At 34.6% G+C, this 25,834-nt stretch overlaps 1 protein-coding gene across 1 annotated transcript in view; it reads right to left on the reverse strand.

The window, feature by feature from the left end:
• Positions 1-25,834, reverse strand: part of DPYD (dihydropyrimidine dehydrogenase) — an 891,530-nt gene that overhangs the window by 145,774 nt on the left and 719,922 nt on the right. Inside the window, exon 22 of the mRNA XM_040471061.1 lies at positions 17,375-17,517. Within this exon, the coding sequence (XP_040326995.1) occupies positions 17,375-17,517 (143 nt within the window). The remainder of the gene's footprint in view (positions 1-17,374; positions 17,518-25,834) is intronic.

Genomic DNA, 25,834 nt, shown 5'->3' on the forward strand with positions numbered 1-25,834 from the left:
TATATTTCAAGCCAAAAGAATCTGGTTTGTATTTTCAGAGACCCATAGGTCATAAAAACATAGAATGTGTGGGAAATCTGACCATAGCAGAGAAGCAGTATTTCCTGGTATGTGAAGATGAGTTAGGGAAATGGATAAATATGTTTTTAAGGACTAACAAATTTAGGATTTTTTTTTTCCTTTGGAGGGATATGTTTTCTAGACTTTTTATTTACTTTATTTAAAAATATACATTTGATGTAAATTGTATTTCTTGTAATCTTTTCCTTTAACACTCATGATCCTCTTAAGCTTGGCTTTAGGAATATATATCTGAGAATGATAAGAGATAAATGAAACAGGCCTCTGAAATATTCAATACCCAGATGCTTACTGCTTATTTCTAAATATTCACTGATCTACACATCAACCCAGTCATTCATCTCTCAGCATCCATCCACAAGCACGTATCCACGTATCTACTTTGTGCCCGATTCCTCTAATCACCGTGAGGCATTCATAAGAAGCAGAAAGGAATGTGTATCCTAGCTGGGGGAGAAGACATGCACTCATTTATCAGTATTAGGTTATATATGCATTTGAAGGCTTGGTACATCTCTGGAAAATCAGATAGAAAAAAAGGAGAGGCAACTGTCCATCTGACATCTCCACTGGTGTCTCCTGGGCATCCTGGCTATGGCCAGAACAGCATTCTTGATTTTCCCACTCCCTGCAACCTACTTTTCCAATAGTCCAAAAGCTAAAAATCATTCTCCATTCCTTTATTTTCTGGCTCACAAAATTATAATCTCTCAGCAAGCCTTATTGCACTACTTCAAATATATATTGTGAATCTGTCCATTCTCTCCACATTCATTGCTTTTTGTTATTCAAATCCATCGTCATCGCTCACCTGGACTACTGCAATAGTTCCCACCTTCTACTATTGAAATTAATTACCCCCAAATTAATTATCTATACAATAGCTAGAATGATTATTTTAAAATATGAATTAGATCATATCTTACCGCTGCTTAAAACCAACAATGTCTTACCTTGCTTCGAAATAATAGGGACACCTGCTTTAAAGCACTGTATGATCTGGTCCCTGCTCACCTCTCTTATTCATGCCCACTATGCTGTAGCCACAATGGCCTTTTCTGAGCAGGCAAAGAAAAAAAAAAAAAAAAAAGAAAAAAAAATCTTGCCATTTATGTTTTCATTTTTACATTTGGGGTTTTTCCCTGTCTACCTGTAATGCTCTTCTCCATATTTTCACATGTTTGGGTAAATCTTATTGCGTTCTCTTCTTTAAGTATCACCTCTCTAAAGGACCTCCCCACTCAGACCATCCAGGCTCCCAGGCACTAGCACATTTACTGATTTAAATTCTCTAAATAGCATTTATCACTATTTGACTTTTTTCTTATATGTTTGTTTCTTATTATTGTGCCTGGTATCTATTAGACACTCAGTAACTCTTAATAGAATAAATGGACATTATGACCAATACATAATACAGTCTGATGACATGAACCTCTTGAATGAAGTTCTCAACAGATGTTAGTTGTTGATACCTCAAAGCCAATCTCTCATCTCTTTAACATTTCCTAAATAATAGATAATTTTAAAAATTAAAATACTTAAATCAGACAGAAGCATATATACCAAGTATGATTAGTGTTTATTTGTAAGAAAATAGTCTAATTTTAGTACTTTAATGCATAGAACACATTAAGAAACCTAGGAAGGCCTCTACCAAGGATGCCTTAATCAGGCAGGCCTATTTGAATGTGCTTACTTTTAAATTAGGCAGGGTTCATAAACGTTAATTTAATTTGATTACATCTGAGATATTAATACTATAAATGTTAACAGATCCTTATAAAAGGCATTATGTCATTTTTCTAGTAAGATGAAAGAAACAGAACTTTTAAGCATTATTGATATCCTCATGTTTACCCTAAAGATTTTTCACCATGAATCCTTCAATCCAGATTTCAAACTTTTGCATTTAATAATTTTGTTACATATAGTACTTAATCCATCTCTAATTATGTGGATTTCTTAAAGCAACATTATTAAGGCATAATTTAATACCATAACATTTATTTTATTATAAGTATGAAAGTCAATGACTTCTAGTAAATTTACAGAGTTGTGAAACTATCACCACAACCCACTTAAAATATTTCCATCGGGCGTCCGACTTCAGCCAGGTCATGATCTCGAGGTCCGTGAGTTCGAGCCCCGCGTCAGGCTCTGGGCTGATGGCTCGGAGCCTGGAGCCTGTTTCCGATTCTGTGTCTCCCTCTCTCTCTGCCCCTCCCCCGTTCATGCTCTGTCTCTCTCTGTCCCAAAAATAAATAAACATTGAAAAAAAAAATATTTCCATCGGCTAAAAGTTCCCTGTGCCTTTTACAGCCACTCTCCCACTACTGATCTGTTTTGTGTCTTCCTAGATTTGCCACTTCTAATAGTTTCTTATAAGTGGAATTATACAATACAAATATTATAGTATTTTGTGTCTGTCTTCACTGAGCGTAATATTACACATGCTAAAACAATCTATGTTGTTATGGTATCAGCCCATTCTATTGCTGAATACTATTCCATTGTGTGCATGTACCACGTTTTGTTTATCGGCTCATCAACTGATGGCAATCTGGACTGTCTTCAGTTTTGCGGTTTTAGGAGCAATGCTGCCATGACTGTGTATGCAAGTCTTTTTGTGGATATATGTTTTTACTATTCTTGGGTAGACACCTGGGAATGAAATTTCTGGATTGTATGGTAAATTTATGTTGAACTTTCTAAGACACTGCCAAACTGTTTTCCAAAGTAGTTGCACCACTTTACATTTCCACAAGCAATACATGAGTTTTCCAGTTTCTCCCCATCCCTACCAGCATTTCTTACTGTCTATCTTTTGACAACAGTCATTCTAGTAGGCAAAAATGCCAATATAATGTGGTGGTTGAAAATCAGATGCTAGGTCAAATTGTTTGAATTTAGATCACAGCTTTGCCACCTATCATCTTCCAATTTAACATTATTGGCTATAAAACATGGACAATGCTAATATCTATCTCTCCCAGGATTACTAGAGGATAAATGAACTAATATAACTATTAGCTTACAAAGTATCTGGCACATAATAAATTCTGTATAAGCATTACCCATCATAATAGTTTTGCTATTATCATTTGCAAAGTTAAAATGTACTTATACCCTGTGGATTATAGGTAAGCTTTGAGAAGCTGTTTATGTTCTCTTAATTATCAGTTCCCTATAGGTGTTGGCCTATTATGATAGGTATCACAAAGTCCAGGCACTAGAATGCCAGGTGCTATAAAAATCTACAAAATCTATAAAAATCTACTATTGAAAAAACCACTACAGATCTCACACATAATTAGAATGGGTAATACTCTAAATAGCCAGAATGACCTACCAGGCAACTTTATTATTTTTTTTTCATTGATAGTCATGCTTTTTATTTTTTAAATTTTTTATAAGGCAACTTTAGATAAAGATAGGAATTAGACTATCTGATTTAAATAGTGCCTATCATTTATTTCTAAAATTTTTAAAAAATGTTTTATTTATTTTTAAGACAAAGAGAGACGGAACATGAGTGGGGATGGGGCAGAGAGAGAGGGAGACACAGAATTTGAAGCAGGTTCCAGGCTCTGAGCTATCAGCACAGAGCCCGACATGGGGCTCGAACTCACTAACTGTGAGATCATGACCTGAGCCAAAGTCGGACTCAAATGACTCAACTGACTGAGCCACCCAGGCGCCCCCTATCATTTATTAATAAAATATATAAAATAATTTATTGATTAATAAAATGTGCCTATCCATGGAAAAAGTTGAAAGCTGGTATAAACAAGTTGTTTTCCCTTACAAAGTTGCATTCAGTTCTCAATTACTTGGCAGTAAGGTCCTTCTTCCTCCCTTTTCTTTACTCCATCTATTTGTTTGTCTCTGTTTTTGGTTTGCTTGACTATTTGCATGATTCATGGATCACTGCTGCTTCTGACCAAGGAATGAGTGGAGAGCCAGGCAAACAATAACATTCCCCCTTCTCAAATCACTATTATGACCATTTTAGACACTTTTGCAGAGAGGTACAAGTCCCAACTGTTTGTGAAATATATTTCTGATTAATAGCTTTAGAAGATGTTTTGCATACATGTTACTCAATCTTAAAAGAACATCATGAAAGCCTTCCAGATTACTTTTTCCGAATTTCCAGATATAAGCAGTGTGCATTCCACATGCTTAGGTCATTGCTGTCCTAAGTTCTCCAGGTTTCAGGAAGTCTTTGGGTACCCATTTAATTCCCTAACAGTGATTTTTGAGAACATTCAACTTCTTAGCTTTCTCTGTCTCATTCTGGGACAGAATGTAGGTTATAGTATAGTAAAAATATTATTATCACTTATTATCACTATTTTCACTTACCTGTGTTACTATCAATAGTCATAAACAAAGATAATAAGGACAATATAAATATAATATTTAGCTGTCTCTGCACTGACATGTTTTTATCCATTTCTGAAATTCTAGGCTTTTACAAAAATAGCATGAATGTATTCTGTCTAGTTTTAGAAAGATATATGGAGGTAGGTTTTCCACAGTATGAAGGCAGAATTTGCTTATAATTTTAACTGGATAACTTATAAGATAATAAGTTATCTGTCACTATGAATATACAGGCTGGATAACCAGACATACAGAAGAGGTCAGTATCCTGGATGAAGTGCCAGAATGGGACACGTGACCCTCCAGAAGGATGAACTTCAACCAATGGGAGAAAGAAGGCTGGAAGGAATGGCAGATAAATTTTCTCTCACTTTTCCCTGGGATGGATTGTCCCAAGGCACTATTTTCTATCTAGTCTATCTGGAGATGTTCCATGTGGCCAATTGACTGTCTGTATTGCTTGAGGCTTGTGAAGCAGTGGACTACTCAGTAATGCATTACCTTGTATTCAGATCCCAATTTTCTTTTTCTTCTATTCCCTTTTTCTCTAGCTACTCTAGATTTTACTTTCTAAACCTTAGCACTCGGCCTTTTCTTCAGGTGCTGTTTCCAATCAGCCTAAGCTAAGATACATGCTAGTGAAAAGTTAGAATAGAAGGGTGTAAATTTTGTTTTAAAATTCTTTATCAATGCATAAAAATAGTAGCAGGGGGTGATGATGATAATGGTGACATAATTAATATCCAACATCTGTGGGCACTGTGTTGTAGGTACTGTTTGAAATGCTTTCCATGTGATAATATTTAATCCTCATAACCATCCTATGAAATAGGTATTATTATCATCAACCCGACTTCTCAGATAACAAACTTGAAGTATAAAATGTTCACAGATCCAATAAAGCCAAAGTCATATAGCTAGTGAGCAGCAGAGCTAGGATTTCACTACAAGCTATTTGACGCATTTTCATTTGTGCTGAAGCGTGCATCAGTAAGATGTAGTCTTATTGGGCTTCCTGTGCCTGGCTGGCAATCCTGAGGTTGATATTACTGTCTGTGTTGCAAACTCCAGACAAGGCTGTGTGGGTCCTTGCCATACTGTTTATGATTAGGATATAGTCTCTAGGGAATGGAGGTCTCTTTCTTTCTTGCTTGCTTTCAAGAACGTGCCATTGTCCCAGATGCTCTACCTACAAGGCTACTCAGCTTGCATCAAACAGAAGCACTGCAAAACACCTACTTGGTTGAACCAAAGTCTCTCGTATCTTCCCTTATCATAGAGGTTTATCAAAGGTCTACTTTATGTTATACTTAATTCAGGGCATTTGTAGTTTCACCTTGAATCATACTTACCACCATCATCCCAGTGTATGTTATATCCACCTTGTATGCAAACAGACATGCCCATGCTCAGGCTCATTACACTCCATCATGTGACTGTTTGGGGCTAACCTACAATGGTTCCCACTTTGTGTGATGTAAGATACTTATGACTGAAAGTGACCTATACTTTCCTTTTGCCCTTCTGTTGCTCTATTTAAAATAATGACTACAGAATCTCTTTCAACAAAAGGTCATTTGTGTCAATGGACAGAACACAGAGGATCAGATCACCTGTGGTAATTGCAAATTAATGCTCTCTTGGCAATGCATTAACTACACACTATTGATCTACAATTGAATCATAGAAGCTACTGAGAAGTGATTTTACTTTCCTATTTTTTGTGCTTTTATTGCTTTTTCCATAATGCATTTTTCTTTCAACTGGAATTTTCCCTAATTGTCTCCATTTTTAATTTCCTACAGTGACATGACTTCTAACTTGTAATTAGAATCTGTAAAAATTCATGTCTCTGTCTCAAAAGCCTTTTAGAAATCTACTGAACTATAACTTTGATGCCATAAAATACATACATGATACACAGATACATTGCTAGAGAGCCAAATTCTTGAATGATTTTTTTGTTCACTTAGATAAAACAGAAAAATATTTGGTTCTCTACCTGAAATTACAATTTGTTGAGTAGTCTGTAGTAAAACATTCAAAAGTTTCCCTTAAATGCATTTTCTTTGGGAACATTAATGATGAAATTTTCTTTTCTAGAACAAACTTTTAACATAGAAGTAAACAGTTCATTTCAGAGATGAATTTTTTTAAGTATAATGTGAGAGGAAGATACAATAATCCAGTCAATATTATATATATCTGCGTAGGATGTTACTGACAAAGCCCACAGTTCCTCATGTTTGTGCCAAACTCTTAACCAATAATTATTCTATCTGGGGGAACCAATTATAAGCTTGTATTTCAATGGTGAACTTGATAATGTTCCTACGCTAGACAGATCATCTGGCCTAAGCCTGGTTTCTGAAATGTGAGTTAGGAGTCACTGAACTAAAGAAATACCCTGACAGCAATTCCCTTTAGAAGTTCTCATAAACCTTAAACTTATCATTGATTTTCTAAACTTCTAAATGGGAGACATAGTTGTGATTTCCACTAAAGGTCTTCCTAAAATGTTTTTAGGCCTGTAAGAATTTTAATATTTCACTACATTTTTTCATAATCATTATTTGCATCAATACTCACAATTAATACTGCAAAAATAAATGTGCACTCAAATTGTTTGCCTGTTCTTTATTTCTCAGTAAATCGTTATCATCTGTTCCAAAAAAGCCCTTAATAAATGTCAATTGCACTAATGGAATTACATAATCCAGTTATTCTTTTTTCTAGGAGTTTTAAATTAGAGACAGATACAATCAAAGTTGATATTCATTAATCTTAGAGCTGGACCGGGGTGCTGAAGTCTCCCTGATGTGCCAAGCTTTGCTGGGTGGCAAGAAGAGTAGCTGAACCAGGGTGGCTGGAGCAAGAAAGAGCCACTCCAGGGACTGGGACTCTGATTTGTGGTATTCCCTTCAACATATTAAATGTCACTTCTTCCTTACAATGACCCAATGAGATAGGTCCTATAAACTTCCATTTTATAGGTGACTACACCAAAGTGTACAGAAGTTAAATAAGCTCAAATTTATTCAGCCATTAAATGGTGAAACTCGTGGTTGAACAAAGGCAGTAGAACCTCAGAGCTCCTTCTCTTAACTACCACACTATACATAGCAATACAACCACCTCTGGATATCTAACAATGGCACACAATACTATTAAGGATCTTCAAGGACAGAATGAACTGAAGTTTTCAAAAACATGCTAGCAACCAATAATAGGATTTATTAAATAAATGCATTAAGAACATGATGTTGAAAACATCAGTTTGCAAGATAAAAACCAAACCCGTGTATTAGGCAATGATATGGAGGCATAAGGCAGAACTACTGAGCTTCAATTTTACTTTGGGAAGAAGAGATACCACTAGCCTTTCTAAAGCAGGTCTCAGAGCTCAGTTCCAGTTTTGATTCAGAGCCCTATGTGTTCCGTGGTGCAGCTACTGTCTGCAAGGGTCTTCTTTCCTTCTCCTCTTTTCTACTCTCTCTCAGCCTTAGACACATCCTATATCAAGATCAGAAAGCAAGCAAATGAATCTTAACATTGTCTAATCTTTGAAGATGATTAGAAATCAGACCAAAATCTGCTCCAATAAATATGGGCTAGGAAAAAAATCACCAGTATCTCAACAGAAAAAAAAGAAAAGAAAAACACACTTCAGTAAATTCAGAATGCACTACCACTAAAATGATGACTGGACCTTTTGAGAAGAAAGTAACTCCAGGAAGTCTAGTTTGCTGTGAATATATTGTGGGGGTGATGGCCAAAAGTGAGGCTTTACTACAAGACTTACATGAGGCTTGTACACATGTGTGTAGGTGTCAGGAGGATAAAGTTTCTAAGGTTTGGTTTGTTATAATTGCAAAAAGAAACCACTGCCCCTAAACATAAAAATGTATTTAAAAAAAATCAAAGGATCTGGTCTTAAAATAGCGTGTAAAAATATCAAAACCTGTTTTTTTATCCATCAGAAGAAGGATAGTAAGCATAAGAAGACAGAAGTCATTTAAAAAGAAGATAGGCCATAACCCAGGAACATCATTATTATCATAAGCTAATAATTCAGTGTCATTTCAAAACTATAACTAAGAAAAGTGATAAAGAATTGGGACAGCACATGCAAAGCAAAATACTGGGGTACAAAACTGAATGTCATGATTAGAAATTCTTAGGGAGGTAGGCATTTATGAGGAATCAACTGTGAAATGTCCTTTTGGTCTGTTTTCATTCTTTTCTTGTGAGAAAAAAAAAACAGAATGGCACAAACAGTCTATTCTAATCTGAACCCTTGGGGGAAAAATTCAAATATATTATGTACATGATAGTACTAAATGGTTCTGGAAAGAGACTTTTGTTAGTCCGACTTTTGGGTTAATATTTAATAATATCTTTTTTGTGTAGAAAGTTGATGTCGACATTCTACTGTTAACAAAACATGCACTTAGAGATATGTTTCCGCTAGAAGTGATGTTCTTGTGTTGATAAAGTCACATTTGGGGGACCATTGTCCTTCGGAATAATCAAAAAATTATCTGCAAGGCAACTAACCAAGGATGAAGGAGGCTGTCAGTATCCTTAGAAGAGGAGGGAATTGAAATCTTAGAGGATAAAAACATTAATTAAAAAGGGAACAAAATGCCATGAAAGTACAAAGTAGACAGGGCCAACTGGGCATTTATTTGTTCTTGAATCTGAGAAGAGAGAAGGGGTGTGGTGTCAGCCTGTGAAAACATAAAGACGGTCACTCTTCAATACTTTTCCATTAAACATAAATAACATCAAAATCCACCCTCAAAGTATGAAGAGTAGTTATTGATAGTATTCAAAATACATTACCTCCCAAAGTGACTATTTCTAACAGTCATTTGGATGGACAAATTATGGGATGGTTATTAAAAAATCAGTTATGCCCAATCACAACTCATTTCAAATGATACTGATAAATTCAAAAGCTTGAGAGAAAAGCAACAAAGAAAACACAATATTTGGAAAACAATATGTGACATGAAAATATCTAAGCAACTGGGTTTTTTTTTTTAACTGAATAATAAGAGGATAAATAGTAATTTAAAACTTTGGTCAGGAATATGAAGATTTTTTGACAAAGAAGTTTAGTAGTTAACCATATCTCTGCATACAATGCGAAAAGAAGCAGACAAAATAAAGGATCTGGTAAGAGTCAGGGAAAAAAAAAAAAAACTTTGGCCAAAGTTTATGCAAGATCAGATATTTCATATGGCTGTATCTACAAACATCTTTGCTAACTCATGGTTATTTTTTCACATAAAACAGTCACTATGTGATGTTTATGGTAAAACTGTCTTTCAAAAAGATTAGACTTAATTTCAATTAATTTCCTTTGAATTTAGATGTTAATTTTCCTACCAAGTGGAGAGTGTGTAATCATTTGAAGGCCTAACAGGTTTCCATTTAATTTCCTCTATTTGCTTATAAACAACACTGTTGCACTGGAATCACGATGCTTTTCAAAAATTAAAACCTCTTCTGTTAAAAGTAACCATCCATTAAACTAATTTAAAATAATGTAATAATTGACACGGTAATTGTAATTTCATTGAATGGATACTAAGAGCATATTTTTTTCTCATATATCATTCTAAGAATATAGGATTTCTATTTTTTTCAATACCCACTTGCAAATTGTTCTTAAAATTGTAAATGAAGCACTCATTAAAGCTAGGAAACAAGAAACTGCATAGTGGAAAGAAAAATATATCTATTTTAGCTAGCTATGTGAAACAGTTCAGATGCCATTTAAAATAACTGAATGGTATTGACTATTCTTCATTCCTATATCATAGGCTTACTTTAAAGTGAATGAAGATGGGAAAAAACCTAAGAAACTATTGAATAACTACTTCCCACCTACCCAATAAAAATTGAGAATATAGTGTGCAAAATTTTTATCCTCTCAAGACCCCCATCAATAGAGCTGAAGCACTGACATCTTCCTGCGTGCTATGACCAAGAGAAAAAGTCGGTAAAGCATCTGCACTCAGGTGGAAACAGTGTCATCGTCTGCTTCAATTACTTCTTTTTCACTGGTTTTAATAAAATAATACATCTCCTGATCACATTAAAATATTCCATTTAGCTTGAACTAGCTCCATTAGAACAGCTTTGATTATTGTAAAAAATTGATTTGGTTATCTAAGTTTAGTGAGTGTCCATCACATGACCATGATTCTTCACAGCAAATGCCCACTATGCTCCCTCGTTCTGTTGTATTTCAGGATTTTCTATTAACTTCAGTGACAAACCCTAACAAAAGAAATGGGATAAAAAAAAAAATCCACCCATACAATCTCAATGAAGGCACAGGTCATAATTGTACATGAATGAACTGATGGCTTCCTATAATTTCCGATGTCCTGAGTCAAAGTCCTTAATAGATTAAATTGTAATGGGCAATATCATTAAATTAAATTATAGAAACCCAGAGTCATTCAGTGCAAAAAAGGTGGTATAGTACTTATATTCTCTATCTATATACAATAGAGAAGAGTGAACATTTTGTAATGAAACTTATCACTAAAAGCAACTGACTTAGTCTGGATTTTAGCTGCAACAGAAATCTCTAAATAGTTTTTTTATTATAAGAAACTGTAAACTAGTACTAAATCAGAGGAAAGGGATATAGGACTCAGCAGGAAGGCTAGGTCTGGGAGTAAAAAACTAAAAGTAAAAGCATAACAACAACAACAAAACCCAAGTTTTAATTTATTGAAGTCCTCTCTTCAAACTATGTTAAAGGAGAATTATTCAAGTTATTTATTTACTGTCCTCTTCATGAATAACTAATTGGCAGACAGAAGCAAACTTCTATTCTTCAGAGTAACCCCACAGAAGATTTTAAGACCTCAAGAGTTTATGAAGAGTTTGAGAATACAATTTAACAAGGAAGTACTTACAAATTTTAGTATCTGAAATTGACCAATAATTTTCACCTGTCCTTTTTAGAGCCTTAATTTGCATATTCTAATTAATGAAAACCTATCAAGTAAGAAGAAAAATCATATTTCGAGCACACTGGAGTTTATACAAATAAATTAGAAATCCATTTAGCTGACAAAGTTATAAGAGCAGATACCCAAGAACACAAACACATAATTGGTTTTGAACCTTATTTCTTGGCCACAGTCTTGTATTTGGTTCTTTTGTAACAGTCATTTTCACTCCAAAGATGTACTAGGGAAATGATCTGGAACCCAAATTACTCTCTAGCTAATTCCTTAGTTTTTATATTCAACATTCACTGAAGCATTCTGAAGGTAGAATTATTGGATGCTTCACCACTGAAAAGTTAACATCCTTGTCAAAGCAAGTTGCAGAATAAGATAATAGAAATAAACAGTGCCACTGAGAAATGATACATTCCTAGAAATGGTAAGAAGACTTCAAAAATTACCCATTAAAATGCAACCTGAAACTCTAAAAGGCATTTCTGTTTATGAACTGCAAAGTGATCTACAATATTTTGTAATTTTAAATTTTAGTTAACCCTCAAATAAAAATTTAAGCAAGTGATGCTCCAACATTAAGTATTTTCCTTTGATAACATTTCCCTGAAATTTACCTTTTCAGTGAGGCCTCTTTTTTTTCATAGCACTTGTGATCTTACATACAAGATAATATACTCATCTTTCATATTTATTACATGTTATGTGTCTCCCCTCACTAAACTGTAAGCCCTGGAAGTAATGAACTGTTGCCTGTTATATTCACAGAATAATTTCAAATCCCTATAACAATGCTAGGTATGTAGTACGTTCTTAATAAATATTTATTGAATGAACAAATGTATGAATGATTCTCTGTGATGCATAATGATTAATAAGGGATGCATGTTTTATCACACTTATCCAACTTATGAAACAATTTTGGCTTTCCAGTTGGAAATGTCAGTACTTTTTCTAAAGTCACATAGAAGGTCACAGCTGTTGAATTCATTTAAATCTGAATTTGAAATTACTAAATCCTTATTCCAGTAGTGAACTCACCTACCATATACCTACATAGTCTATGTATATGTATCAAGATCAGAATCAAAATATTTATTTGTGTCGCTATTTGTACCCATTCCTTCTCTTTCTATACCCCAGTGTATCAGCACCACCACCCTGATACTTAAATGCATTTCTTTGATGACATCATGTAAAAAATGCATTTTGTCAGTATGTACTTCACTTCTGAGTAGAAAAAACTGGAAAGGTAAATTTGACAGTATGCCATCTAAAGATATATAAAGGGATGAGCTCTTCAAGAGAACTGTTATAGAATCAGAGAAAGGGACAGAGTTAGGTAAAAAGAGCCAGTGAACAAATGGCATCAGAGAAATACAGGGTGTTGATGGAGGGTTTAGGGCCTTGAAGTACATGTAAAAGACATGAACTAACTGCTGGAGAGAATTTGATTTTTTTTTTTGTTTTGTTTTTTTTTAAAGGCAAAAACAGATGCTGACTAGCACCCATGGCCCAGCTGACATTAAACACTATGAATTTGAAGTAAATCCAGTTGGCAGAGTTACTTGAACTTTTCTAATAATATTCAGCAGCCCAGAAGTATAGAAAATTAAAGGTTAGATTAACCCAGGATTAGGGAGCTGAACAGGGTGAAATTCAGTTACAATGAAAGAGACACAGAAATATTGCACATTCTCCACCCCCTTCAAATGTCAAGTCAAAATTCTAAATGCAAGGCTTTTCCCTCTCACAACTGTATGAAGTATATCTAATAACAGTATTAAGTATCTCTTAATACTGATTTTAGTTCATACTTTAGCTAAAATTCGTTTAAAAATGTGTTCTGGCTAAATAAACTAAAGCTAATGGTAGAATTGGTGCATAATCTATAATCTTCTACCAGTTAAAGCCTATGTGTAGAACTTTGCATTTTTAACAAAGTCATTTGGGAACTAACAGTTTACATAGCTGGAAAGTCTCCCTGCAGTTCCCAGATAGAGCTGAAAGGGAAGTCCTTTGGCAACCACTTTGTACACCATGTTAACACCTCATCACCTCTTCACAAGCTGGTTAAAAAAAATCACAACTCCAACACATTTATTTAACAAATTCACTCAACAAATAGTGAGTACGTTTCTGCTGTATACCAAGCAGTCAACACATTGGGTGACCAATGTTTTAGGATGAGGCCTGGTGCAAGAAGATTAATTGAGCAAAATGAATTTCCTCTTTTGAAATCTGAGCCAAGAGGTATTAAGCTAGTGAGGCATTTCATGTAGAAGTTGGAGCTGAAAAACTACCATGTAGAGTGGGCCCAAGTGTCATGTGGCAGGTAGAAGTCCAGGGGAGGCAGAAACAAGGAGTAAGCTCTGGAGACAGAGTGAAAACTATAGATTCCTCTGAGGGAGAAATCACATGGACCATAGAAGAGAGATGGAGAAGATCTCTCCTGAGAACTGACCCATTGCTTCTTACAATTCTAGTCCTAGGCTCTACTGATGCATAGACTATAATAGGCTCCATTTTCTTAAGGTACTTTGAGTGATTCTCTGCTTCTTGATCCAAGAGGAGCCTAAGCAGAAACCACAATTTGAATGATTATATCACCATGCAGTTTTGTGAGGACATATAGTATTCTACATATGCTGACATACTATGGTCTACACACTAAGTACACCTCTACTCGGCACATTTGTTGATTAATTTTTCTATGTTTTCACATTTCTTCTCTTCTTAGCATCTGTACTCTAAGGAATAAGCTGTAGCCTGAATATGTGAGCCTTGAGTAGGTGGGGAAGACCTGCCTATTACTGATACTCGCATCTTAGAGGTTCTAGGAGGGGGTCGGCAATGTGAGCAGTTGGAAGAGCATTGGCTTTACAGTTGTAAAACCTGATGTCTGTCCCTAGCACTAGTCATGTGACTTTGGCTACATTACTTTCATCCTTCAAGCTTCAACTGGTGTCAAAGTACAGGCACACCTCAAAGATATTGTGGGTTCAGTTCCAGCTCATCACAATAAAGCAAATAATGCATAAAGTAAGTGAAATGAAATTGTTTTGGTTTCTCAGTGCATATAAAACTTGTGTTTATACAACACTATAGTCTATTAAGTGTGCAATAGCATTATGTCTAAAAATGTACATCCTTTGATTAAAAAATACTTTATTTCTAAAAATGCCAATCATCATCTAAGCTTTTAGTGAGTCATAATCACTGATCATATATCATCAAAACAGATATAATAACAATTTTAAAGCATGAAATATTGTGAGAATTGCCAAAATGTGATACAAAGACACAAAGTGAGCAAATGCTGTTTGAAAAAAATGATGCCAGTGGACTTGTCAGATGCAGGATTGCCACAAATCTTCAATTTGTAAAAAATGTAGTATTTAAAGTGCAATAAAGTGAAGCACAATAAAACAATTTCACTCTTGGGTAGGTGTGGAAATACTGTATGTAGCAGCAGCTAGAACCAGCACATGGAAGAATGTCAACAATCTTCACCCTCATGTGTGACTTGCCTAAGACTACATGTTTGGAAATAAGCAAGCATCTTTTCTGGGACCCTCTCATAACCCACTTGCATCCTCCAGTCCATACATTTCTCCATGTTCATGAAAGTAAGTTCAGGTGATATTCAATCCTAGACATACATTATCCTCATATTTTTCTTGAAGATGGTGTTCCTTCTTCCTATATCTTTCCTTCCTTCCTTTCTTCCTCCCTTCCTTCCTTCCTTCTTACCCTTCCCTCTTCCTTCCTTCCTGATGTCCCAAGATACTTTCTTTAATATTTCCTTTCTTTTTAAGGAATTTCCTTTAGCCATTCTTTTAGTTATGGTCTCCTGTCAAAAAATTCTCTTAGTTTTTCCTCAGCCAAGAATGTGTTGATTTATCCTTTGTTCCTGAAGGATATAGGATTTTAGGTTGGTAGTTCTTTTCCTTCAACAACTGAAAAATATTGTTCCACCTCCTGGAGTTCATGCTTTATGATGAGAAGTCTATTTTGATTAAAATTATTTTCTCCCTCTAGGTGAAATTTTTTTTATTGTTTCCAAGGTCCTTTTTTTCCAAGGTCTAGTTTTCAGAAGTTTGACTATAATGGGTTTTGGTATGGATTTCTTTAGATCTATCATATTTGAGGTTCATTCACCTTCTTGAATCTACAGGATGTTGCCCTTTTAACAAATTGGGAAGTTTTCAAACATTATTTCTTTGTCATCTCGTCCTTCTTTTTTTTTTTTTTTTTTTAATTTTTTTTTCCAACGTTTTTTATTTATTTTTGGGACAGAGAGAGACAGAGCATGAACGGGGGAGGGGCAGAGAGAGAGGGAGACACAGAATCGGAAACAGGCTCCAGGCTCCGAGCCATCAGCCCAGAGCCTGACGCGGGGCTCGAACTCACGGACCGCGAGATCGTGACCTGGCTGAAGTCGGACGCTTAACCGACTGCGCCACCCAGGCGCCCCTGTCATCTCGTCCTTCTGTGATCTCTTCTCTGAATGTTAGATCTTTTGTTATAGTCTCACAGTTCCACGAAGTGCTGTTCATTTGTTTTTTTCAGTCTTTTTTCTCTGTGTTTTCCAGAGAGGTTAATTTCTATTGCTCTGTCTTCCATGTCACTGGTTCTTTCTTCTGTTGTCTCCATTCTGCTGTTGAGCCCATTAACTGTTTTAAATTCTAGTTATTATAATTTTCAGTCTTGAAATTTGGTTCTTCTTTCTATCTTCTATTAGCATTCTGATATATATTATTTCTACCTTAGATTGTATTTTGTAAGAGGATGTTAACTCTGATTGTCAAATTAGCAACATGAGATATTTGTTCTCCACTTTCTTACCAGAGAATATAAGTGAAGCTAAACTCTATGCTTTCTAATTTCATTCAATGCTAGGTAGTAAGAATCCATATTAATGGAGTATGATCTGAGAGGTCACAGTCTAGTAATCATATGAAAAATTTTATCCCTGGGTCAAGTTAGACCATCTAAGCCTGCATATCTGGCCTCAGGGCCAGATATTATGCTATAATGCACCGAGGCACTGTATTGAGTCTTTGCTCAGCAACATTATAACAAGCAAGTGTATAAGTAATAAGTAATAAATTATATGTAGGAGTGCTATTAAGAGTATAATGTACTACATCTCAAAGTATTGCATTATGACAATAATAGAATAATTTTTCACAGCTCTATATCACAAGAAGCTGATGAATTTATATTTATATTTGGAAAGTTTTGTGAAACTAATAATTTCCTTGCTTTAGCTGCCAGGAAATTCAGAGTCAAATTTGGTAGATTTCGTGTATTGGTCTTACCCTTGACTTCAATTCTTTTTCTTTATTTTTTTCCCCAACATTTTATTTATTTCTGAGAGAGAGAGAGAGAGAGAGAGAGAGCAAGCAGGGGAGGAGCAGAGAGAGAGGGAGGCACAGAATGAAGGAGGCTCCAGGCTCTGAGCTGTCAGTATGAAGCCTGATGCAGGGTTTGAACCCATGAACTGTGAGATCATGACCTGAGCCAAAGTTGGACTCCTAACCGATTGAGCCACCCAGGTGCCCCTCATTTTATTTTTCAATCAAAATTTTACTTTTACCCAGACTTCTTCAAATATTCGTTTTTTTCCAAGTTCTACAGTGTGCATTTTGGTACCTGGTTTCACTTATTTTGGCAACAGAGACAAAAAAAAATATTTTTCAAAGATAGAGTGTTCATAAGTCCTTAATAGGTCAGGGAATAAATCTCAGGTTTGTTCTCTACTCACAACAGTAACTTAATGAGTGCTGCCATTTTAATCACACACTGTCTCTTTCTCAGGAGACCTTATACACATATATTTGCTATCACATAATTTACAGTGGATGTGTTCGATGGAGCTCTTTGAAGGGGCAGACAAACACAAGTACTACCTGAAGGACTGAGGCTCCACTGTGGAGAAACTGAAGACCACTTTCAGCCGAGTCAATTCCACCAGTGGCCAAAATGGGAAATCCAGGCAAAGCACGAGCAATGGAGGTCACAGCTCTCAAAGCAATAGGTCTGATGGCTGTGCCTACAGAAAATGAGAATAATCAATGGTTAGCATATGTTGAAAATACTGCCTTATAATTATTATTATGTAATGGTAGTATTGTCCTAAACAAAAGTCAAATTTCTTTATCTGTATTTAAGATATATATATATATATATATTATATATATATATGTAATACATATATATTGCCATGTTTTATAGTATGCTAATTTGATGGATGTGTATTTACTTTAAAATTTTTGATGCTATTATTGCAAGCAAACGTGTTATGCAAGTGGATGTAGCAACTGTAGAACTCCTGCATAAATTACATGCATAATACAATTTGATATACAGTAATGTGTAAAAGATTATATGGAATGTTCAAGCATCTGTTTTAAAAAGAACAAGGAACAGCAGATTTTGGAAAAGAAAAACAATCGCATACAGTGCATAAATAGACATACAGCTCTGTTATGTATAAAGCAGCTGGTGTGAATAGAGATACTGTGAAAACACTCAAGGTGCTGATGAACTTACAGATTCCATATTGCTTTTTACATGTATTACTCATAATTTGATGAAATTTAGTGAGCCTAATATAATTTTTCAGACATTAGAAAGTTTCAACCAAGGTATGGACAATTGCTAGAATTTAGTAATTAAAGAGTATGTGCTTAATTTTTTATATTTAGCCAGACATTACCAATATATTATTCCCTGATCATAATGAAAGCATCATGGATGGACAGAACACTTGGGGGACATTTTTTAAATGATTAACTGCACTAAAGCTGCTTTCAACTATCAAGGGTTAACACACTCTGAAGTAAATTAATGCTTTCATCATATTGGGATGTAATTTGATATTTCTGGTGTGGACTCATAAGTCAATGTTCTATAAAGGTATTTTCTGAACTAAAAATAGCTCTATCTGTGCAAGAATTTGACATTACCTCAAACCAGGGTTCCATACACACACACAAAAAACCCCCACAAACAAGCAACTGGTAAAATCACCTCATGTGGTGGGTACTTTATCATCACCTCCACCACCACAAGCATCTCCACTGGCATTTTCAATTTGTATTTATGGGAGCATTCTCTTTGAGGAAGCGCAAAGAATTTTCCTTAAAATTAGTGCATTTTTTTATCTTGTTCATAGGCATTTCAGATGATATTGAATGTATCTGTAACTGATGCTTTTGCATTAACACCAAAAATGTGTATGGAAATGTCTGTTCTTATTGCTCCCACACCTTAAAAAGCTTCCACTAGATATTAATGTCTCTCAGTCAAGAGTGTTCCATGTTGACACTTCAGAGTTCCATAACGGACACTGAAATTACAAGGCAGGAAAAATGAGGGCAAATTAGAAACTGAACACCAAGATCCTATTTCTACCTCAAAATGTTTATCAGTGATTTCTCAGTCTGTCTGGTTTAACCATAGAGGAGGTAACATAGTAGACAGGAGAATGCATAGCAAGAATACATACCCACACTGACACTCACATACATATTTATATATACAAATCTTTAGCTGTACTAAAAAAGATATCAAAGTAAGAATAAAACTTAAATGAAAGCATTATAAAGGAAATCTGTAACTTAAATAAATATTTTAGGTAGAGATATATCTATGTGCTCCTTATATCTGATATGTTCAGGACATATTAAGCTGATGGCTTTTACATACATGTTACTTTGAAATGATAAACACTGGGATTCTTTTTTTTTTTTTTCTCATTTAGTTGACCCTAGAGAGTAAAGGAAATTTGAGCTAAGCAGATAAATAATTTATTTCTAACTGCACTGTTAGAAGACTTCATTAACACTAAGGGATAAAATTTCAAAGTGGTACACAGGGATTTGACCAAATACTCCAATTGATATTAACGCACATCAAATGGCAAAATCCCAGAACACAGCTTTGAAAATTTAACCAGTTACGTTTAAAGGGCAACATTATTACACAGGTGTTAAAAAACACCAGCAAATCCTCAGTGGCATTTGAAGATGTTCAATTAGGTCAATAAGACATATTCTATTTCATGTTTTTCTTTCTTTTCTAAAACTTTCTAATCTACCTAATGAACACGAAAACCTTTCAAACCAGTAAAGGTATATTCTTAAAAATTAAGAGTAATTATGTTCTCTGAGGAAATGTGATCCAAAAATGAAGAAATGGATCCCTCTGTTACTGGCTAATAGTAAATTCAGTTTTTATTTCCATTATAAATTCCATTTGATTAGTTTTCTTTGTAACTCAACTGATTTAATATGAAATATAATCTACCTTTTCTCAGAGAGCATTTTTATGGGGAATAGGTTTTAAAAATGACTTTTATCTACCATGAAAGGATTCTGGGAGGAAATCTTTTGAAAGTATATAAAAGGATCTTTCTAAATTGTTATATAGAAATTTCTTTTTAGTTTTAAAATGATAGGTATAAAGAAATAAGGTCCAAGATAAAAATAAAAGTTTCGGTGTAAGGGAAAAATACATATAAATATTATACAGAATGGTACATATGTGAATTAAAACACATAAATATTTCCAGGGTCATAGGTATTCAGATAAGGATTTTTACAACTTTGTCATTGCTACAGTAATTAATGATTTTAGACCAAAGACCAGGGAGGAAGAAGCCAGTCTGAGAGGCTTAAGGAATTGAATGTGGAGTCCATCCTTAAGAAAATGAAAAGGTTTAAATCAAGAAATTGAAATCCTTTAAGCTTAAATGAACTCATAGGCAACATGCAATTGAAATTAAGCCCTCATCCACATGGAGTTGCCAGATGAACCTCATGCCTAATGGGAAATATCAAGCCATCCTGTTCCAACTGCGTGGAATGCTCCAATCAAGGTCAAGACATTCTGAATTTCCAAATTTTGAAACAAGCTGTAGGTTTAAATAAACAAACAAACAAAGAAAACAACAAATGAACTGGAGTCCCAACACTGCTGCCAAGAGCTCTGATTCGTTCTAAAGCCGCCCTCTGGAAAAGCTGGTGGACTAGACATGAACTGTAACTTTTGACATCTAATCAGTCTAGGCCTTCCTTATAGTCACATCTTAGAATGCAAATCAATGTGCTGAGGTCATGGGTCTTCTTTGGGACACTTCAAAGAATATTTTTGGATTGATTCATGTTCTAGAAAAACATTTTAATAAGCCAGAGATTTTTTTAAATGTTTATTTATTTTTCAGAGAGTGCAAGTGGGGAGGGGCAGAGAGAGGGGGTGGGTCTGAAGTGGGCTCTGCACCGACAGGCTGACAGCAGCTATCCTGATGTAGGGCTGGAACTCACAAACCATGATCACGAGCCAAGTGGGAGGCTAAACCGATTGAGCCATCCAGGTGCCCCGCCAGAGATTTTTTAACTAAAAGTTAATCAATCTGATTAATTAAAAGTTAATCTGGGCGCCTGGGTGGTTCAGTCGGTTAAGCGCCAGACTTCGGCTCAGGTCATGATGTCACGGTCTATGAGTCCGAGCCCCGCGTCGGGCTCTGTGCTGACAGCTCGGCGCCTGGAGCCTGCTTCCGATTCTGTGTCTCCCTCTCTCTCTGTCCCTTCCCCTGCTTGAGCTGTCTCTCTCTCTCTCTCTCTCTCTCTCTCAAAAATAAAACAAACATTAAAAAAAAATTAAAAAAAAAAAAAAGTTAATCAATCAATCATTAAGAAAATGATACTATCTCTAGTCAATATCATTTTAAGTGCAATTTAAAAAATACTAACGTTGGGGCCCGGGTGGCTCAGTCAGTTAAGTGTCCCACTGTTGACTTCAGCTCAGGTCATGATCTCACAGTTCCTGGGATCAAGCCCTGCATCAAGATCCATGCTGACAATGTAGAGTCTGCTTGGGATTCTCTCTCTCCCACTATCTCTCTGCCCCTCGCTCTCTCTCTCTCTCTCTCTCTCAAAAATAAACACTCTCTCAAAAATAAATAAACATTTAAAAAATGCTACCATTAACTATAGTATTATATACTGATATGTAAGTCTTAAGATATTATGACTTAATCAGTTTCCTTACTCAGACCTCATTTATCCATTCATCTGTCCATCTGTCTATCCAAAAAATGTTTAAGCACCTATGCAATTTTTAAGAATTGCACTGAATCTGAAAAGCTTTCAAGAACGATCCCAATTAATCAGTTTGTGTCCTAACCATACTGTCACCAACAATAGGTACCCAAAACACTAGTCCCAGTGACTTTAGGAGGTAGTTTTAAGGCAAATAATATGAATCCATCTATTCATTCTGTACAGATGTTCCATTAGGAAAAATTCACATTCATTTAAACATCATAAATTTTATAAATACTATTAATATGAATTTCAGAAAGAAGGTAATTTGAGGATGAACTAGTTACAGCATCAGACAGACAACAGGGCCACTTAGGTTCAAATTCTAGCTCCACTACTTGTAACCTGTGTGACTTTGTGAAAATTTCTTAGTCTCATTGTACCCCTGTTTTTTCATTTATAAAATAATAAAATTACAAAATTAATAAAATTATTAATAAAATTTTATTAATAATAAAATTAGAGTTGTTTTGAGGATTAAATGATTTAAGCACAGAAGAAAAATTGCACAGGTATTTGCTATTCTAATCTGTGCTACCCACAAGAACAATTGATTTCGGGGGAGCATTTATTCAGTTTACTTTGACAGGGCCAGTTATGTTTTTGGTGCGTATTTCGTAATGTAATGAAACCAATTTTTCTTTTATTAGAGACAAAAGCATGATGCCTATTATGGTAGAATTTGACATCCCCTGAAACCTTAGGAGGACCACAATCCACCCCCTTTGCCCCCTCTCCTAACGGCTCTCATCCAGCAGTGTCATAATATTGGTAAGATTACTATAACTGACTCCAAAGACAAAAATCTCAAAGGCAGTCACCAATATATTTAAGTGTTTGTTTTTTGTTTTTTTGTAGAATCCAAAGTGCATGCATTAAACTAATATACAAGGATTTTAATGACAACATCGGAACTCAAGTTTATTGGTGAAAGGGAGGTAGAGATTTACTTTGCATGACTAAATCCTTGAAGAGAAAGGAATTTTTAATGGGCAAGATAGTGTGGAACATATGCTAATTTTGGATAACTGGAATTTTGAATAATTGAGTTTAATTCTGTTTGTTTTTTCCCTAATCATTTGACTCCTAGGACAGCTACTGTTGCACAATTAATTCTTAGAGCTAAGTCCACAATAAACTCCCTGATAATAGCCCTCTCTGGCAATAAAACAGAACGTGAGTTATAATACTCACTCGTGCTCACTGTGTATACAAAAAGAAAATGTAGTTTTAATTTGCTTACATTAATTAAAATACAATGAATTAAGTAGATAATAAATTCATTAGAAGTTGAACTTTGACTGTTTTATTGTTAATAATTTTAATATCATATAGAAGAAAGAAAATATTAGCAAATCAAGAATTTCAAGGATTTAGCAGTTGAAAGATTGATTTTTATAAAATACACATAAGTCAAGCACCAAAAAATTTATGCTTTACTAAAAGAAGTTTAAAATGTTAATGACCCTAATATACTGATAAATATGTGAAGCGCAGCTATTTAAAAATACATCTTTACACATGGATTAAAGTCCTCTGAGAAAATTAGCATAATTCAACCAGAAACTGAAGTACTAAAAGGATCCAGGGTTATATGTAGGTAGAGCTATGAAATTTAAAAAGGAGAAATGAGAGAAAGAATTGGTTTATGATGTTATTTTACTTTTATTGAAAAAATGAAAATTTTCTTATGAAAATGTTTTAATTTTAGTTGAATATTTCAAGAATCTTTTCCTAAGTCTTCATATCTTTATGACTATGCTTATTTGCTTCATAATATATTCAATATGTTCATAGTCAATTCATATTCAATAACTTGGTACCTAGCCATGTGCCGGGCATTTTATTTTAAAGCGAAAGAATTTAGACTATTCATCAAAGAGGGGGCTGTTTTGCTTTCTGAAAATATTAGCTGCTGGTAGTGGAAGGATTAAGAGTGACTGTTCATGAAGTGATTTCCATACGCCAGACCTAAGGCTGAGGCTTCATACAGATTGTGCAATGTAACCCTCACAGTGCTGTGAGGGTAGATGCTGTCATCTCTATTTCGTACATGAAGAAAGGGAAGCTCAAGCTGAATAAATAACCCGTTTGATGTCACACAGTTTAAAAGGGATAGACTGGAATCAAACACCAAGTCTCTGTGACATGAAAGTCTGTACTTTTCAGCTGTTACTATGAAATGACAGTGCAGCCTTTATGAAGAGAATCATCTTCAGATTGTCTTTGCCTAAGAAAACCACTATCAGTATGGCCTATGGACTCATGCTAAGAGCATAGGTTCTAAAGTCCAACCAACAAGGTATGTCTCAGCTCAGTTACTTAATATGAGTGTGACTTTGAGCAAGGTCCTTAACTCTCTCAAACACAGTTTTCCCTATCTGTGAAATAGGGACATTAATGACAATATCAGAGCAATCTGGGAGGATTATTTAATACATGATGTAATTCATGAAAAGCATTTGGCATAGTGCCTGGTTCTTAGTATCCATGGTCTAATATCACTGTCAAAGCCAGAGAAAACTAATCAGAAAAATAAACATTCAACTATAAGTCTGTGGGGATAAACACTTAATACTTCAGGGATGTTAATTAACCCCTTAGATATCAAATTTGGAGATTGTTTGTAGTTCATATGTCATTTCATTTCTAAAAAAGATATACTTTGGTACATGATTATAAATGCATATATTTGTATAAATAAATCTTTATAAGATTTACAATGCAATTGGAATATCTAAATGTATACGTCTTTTCATCTAGAAACTCCATTTGAGGAATCCATTCCATTAGTACCTAGACACAAAGTTACATGTACAAAGATGTTCCTTGAAGTATTATTTTTTATAGCAAAATAGTGAAAACAACACAAATTACTACCAATAGTTATGCTATTAAATAAATTATAGTTCACCCATATACACTACCTTAGAACATTTTTAAAACTAATGGAAATATCTCTAGGCTATAATGTTGAAGTAGCAGAACAATTTGTATGATGTAGTTCCATTTTCGGTTAAAAACAAAAAGTATGATTACATTTAGTATCTGAGCATGTAAATGCATAGAATTTTGAGTTTTATATTTTTAATAGTTATTATCTCTGGGGATGATACTGAAGAGGAACTTTCAGGTTTGATATCTACACTTCCATATTGTTTTATTCCTTTAGATAAAAAGCGTTTATAATCTACTTCTGCAATAAAAAGTGACTATTTTTTACAATGCTCTGAAAACTTAAAATACAGAAATAGGCACCATCAGATTTTCTGTTGTGCAACTTTTACAGATGGGATATGTGATGATTCTATACTCATCTTCAGAAAAGCACATTCGGCCCCTCATCCAATATTTTAAGTACAATATTAACAAACTCAGAATATGTCTAGAACATAATGATCTCTCCCTGCCTGTGTGTAAACACACACACACACACCACCATAGCGTATGAAATGGCTGAAAGGAATCCAATAGTTGTCTTCAAATATTAAAGGGTAACCATAGAGAAAGGCTTCAATTATGTTTTCCTTAAAAGATAACTGGCACTAATAGTTAAGCATACATTATTGGTTTTGTTATTATTATTATTATTATTATTATTATTATTATTATTATTTTATCAATTTTTTGTAAATTCAGCAGCACAAGTAGCTACACTGGGACATTCCTATCCCTTGAACCTAGATGGATACAGAGCAGGTAGCATGCAATAGAAATGACCTTTCTACTATTGGAAATATTATAATAGATGGTATCTTCCAATCCAAAATTCAAGGACACCATGAACTTTGTCATGGTAATTTAAGAAGAAATTTTACATGCTCTGTGCTTTCCAACAGATACCAGTGATTAAGTTAACTTAGAAAAGAAACAAATAGGAGTTAAAATAAAATTTTAACATTAAATGAACTCACACTCAATATAGACACTCCTCATTTGAGTGTTTCTAATTGCCAGGTATTTTCCTATGTGTTTTTGTATACATTGTCCCAATGGCATTACCAAAGATATCTTTTTGTCCCTATTTTTATAGATGTGTGTTTACACACAGCTGTTTACTCAGCAGAGATAAATACCTCACTCTCAATATCACTCAGTTAGAAAGCATGGGTTCAGTATTTGAATCCAGGTCTACATAACTGCCAATATCATGCTCTTAACCATAATGTTATACTTCCTTATTTTAAATGTTTGGATATAAATTAAGTTACAGAGAGAGGAGCCAATAATTTTGTAACTAATAAAGATATACTGTCCATGTAT

This window comes from Herpailurus yagouaroundi, unplaced genomic scaffold (genome assembly GCF_014898765.1).
Source record: "Herpailurus yagouaroundi ecotype Mexico unplaced genomic scaffold, PumYag 77, whole genome shotgun sequence".
Taxonomy (NCBI): Eukaryota; Metazoa; Chordata; class Mammalia; order Carnivora; family Felidae; genus Herpailurus; species Herpailurus yagouaroundi.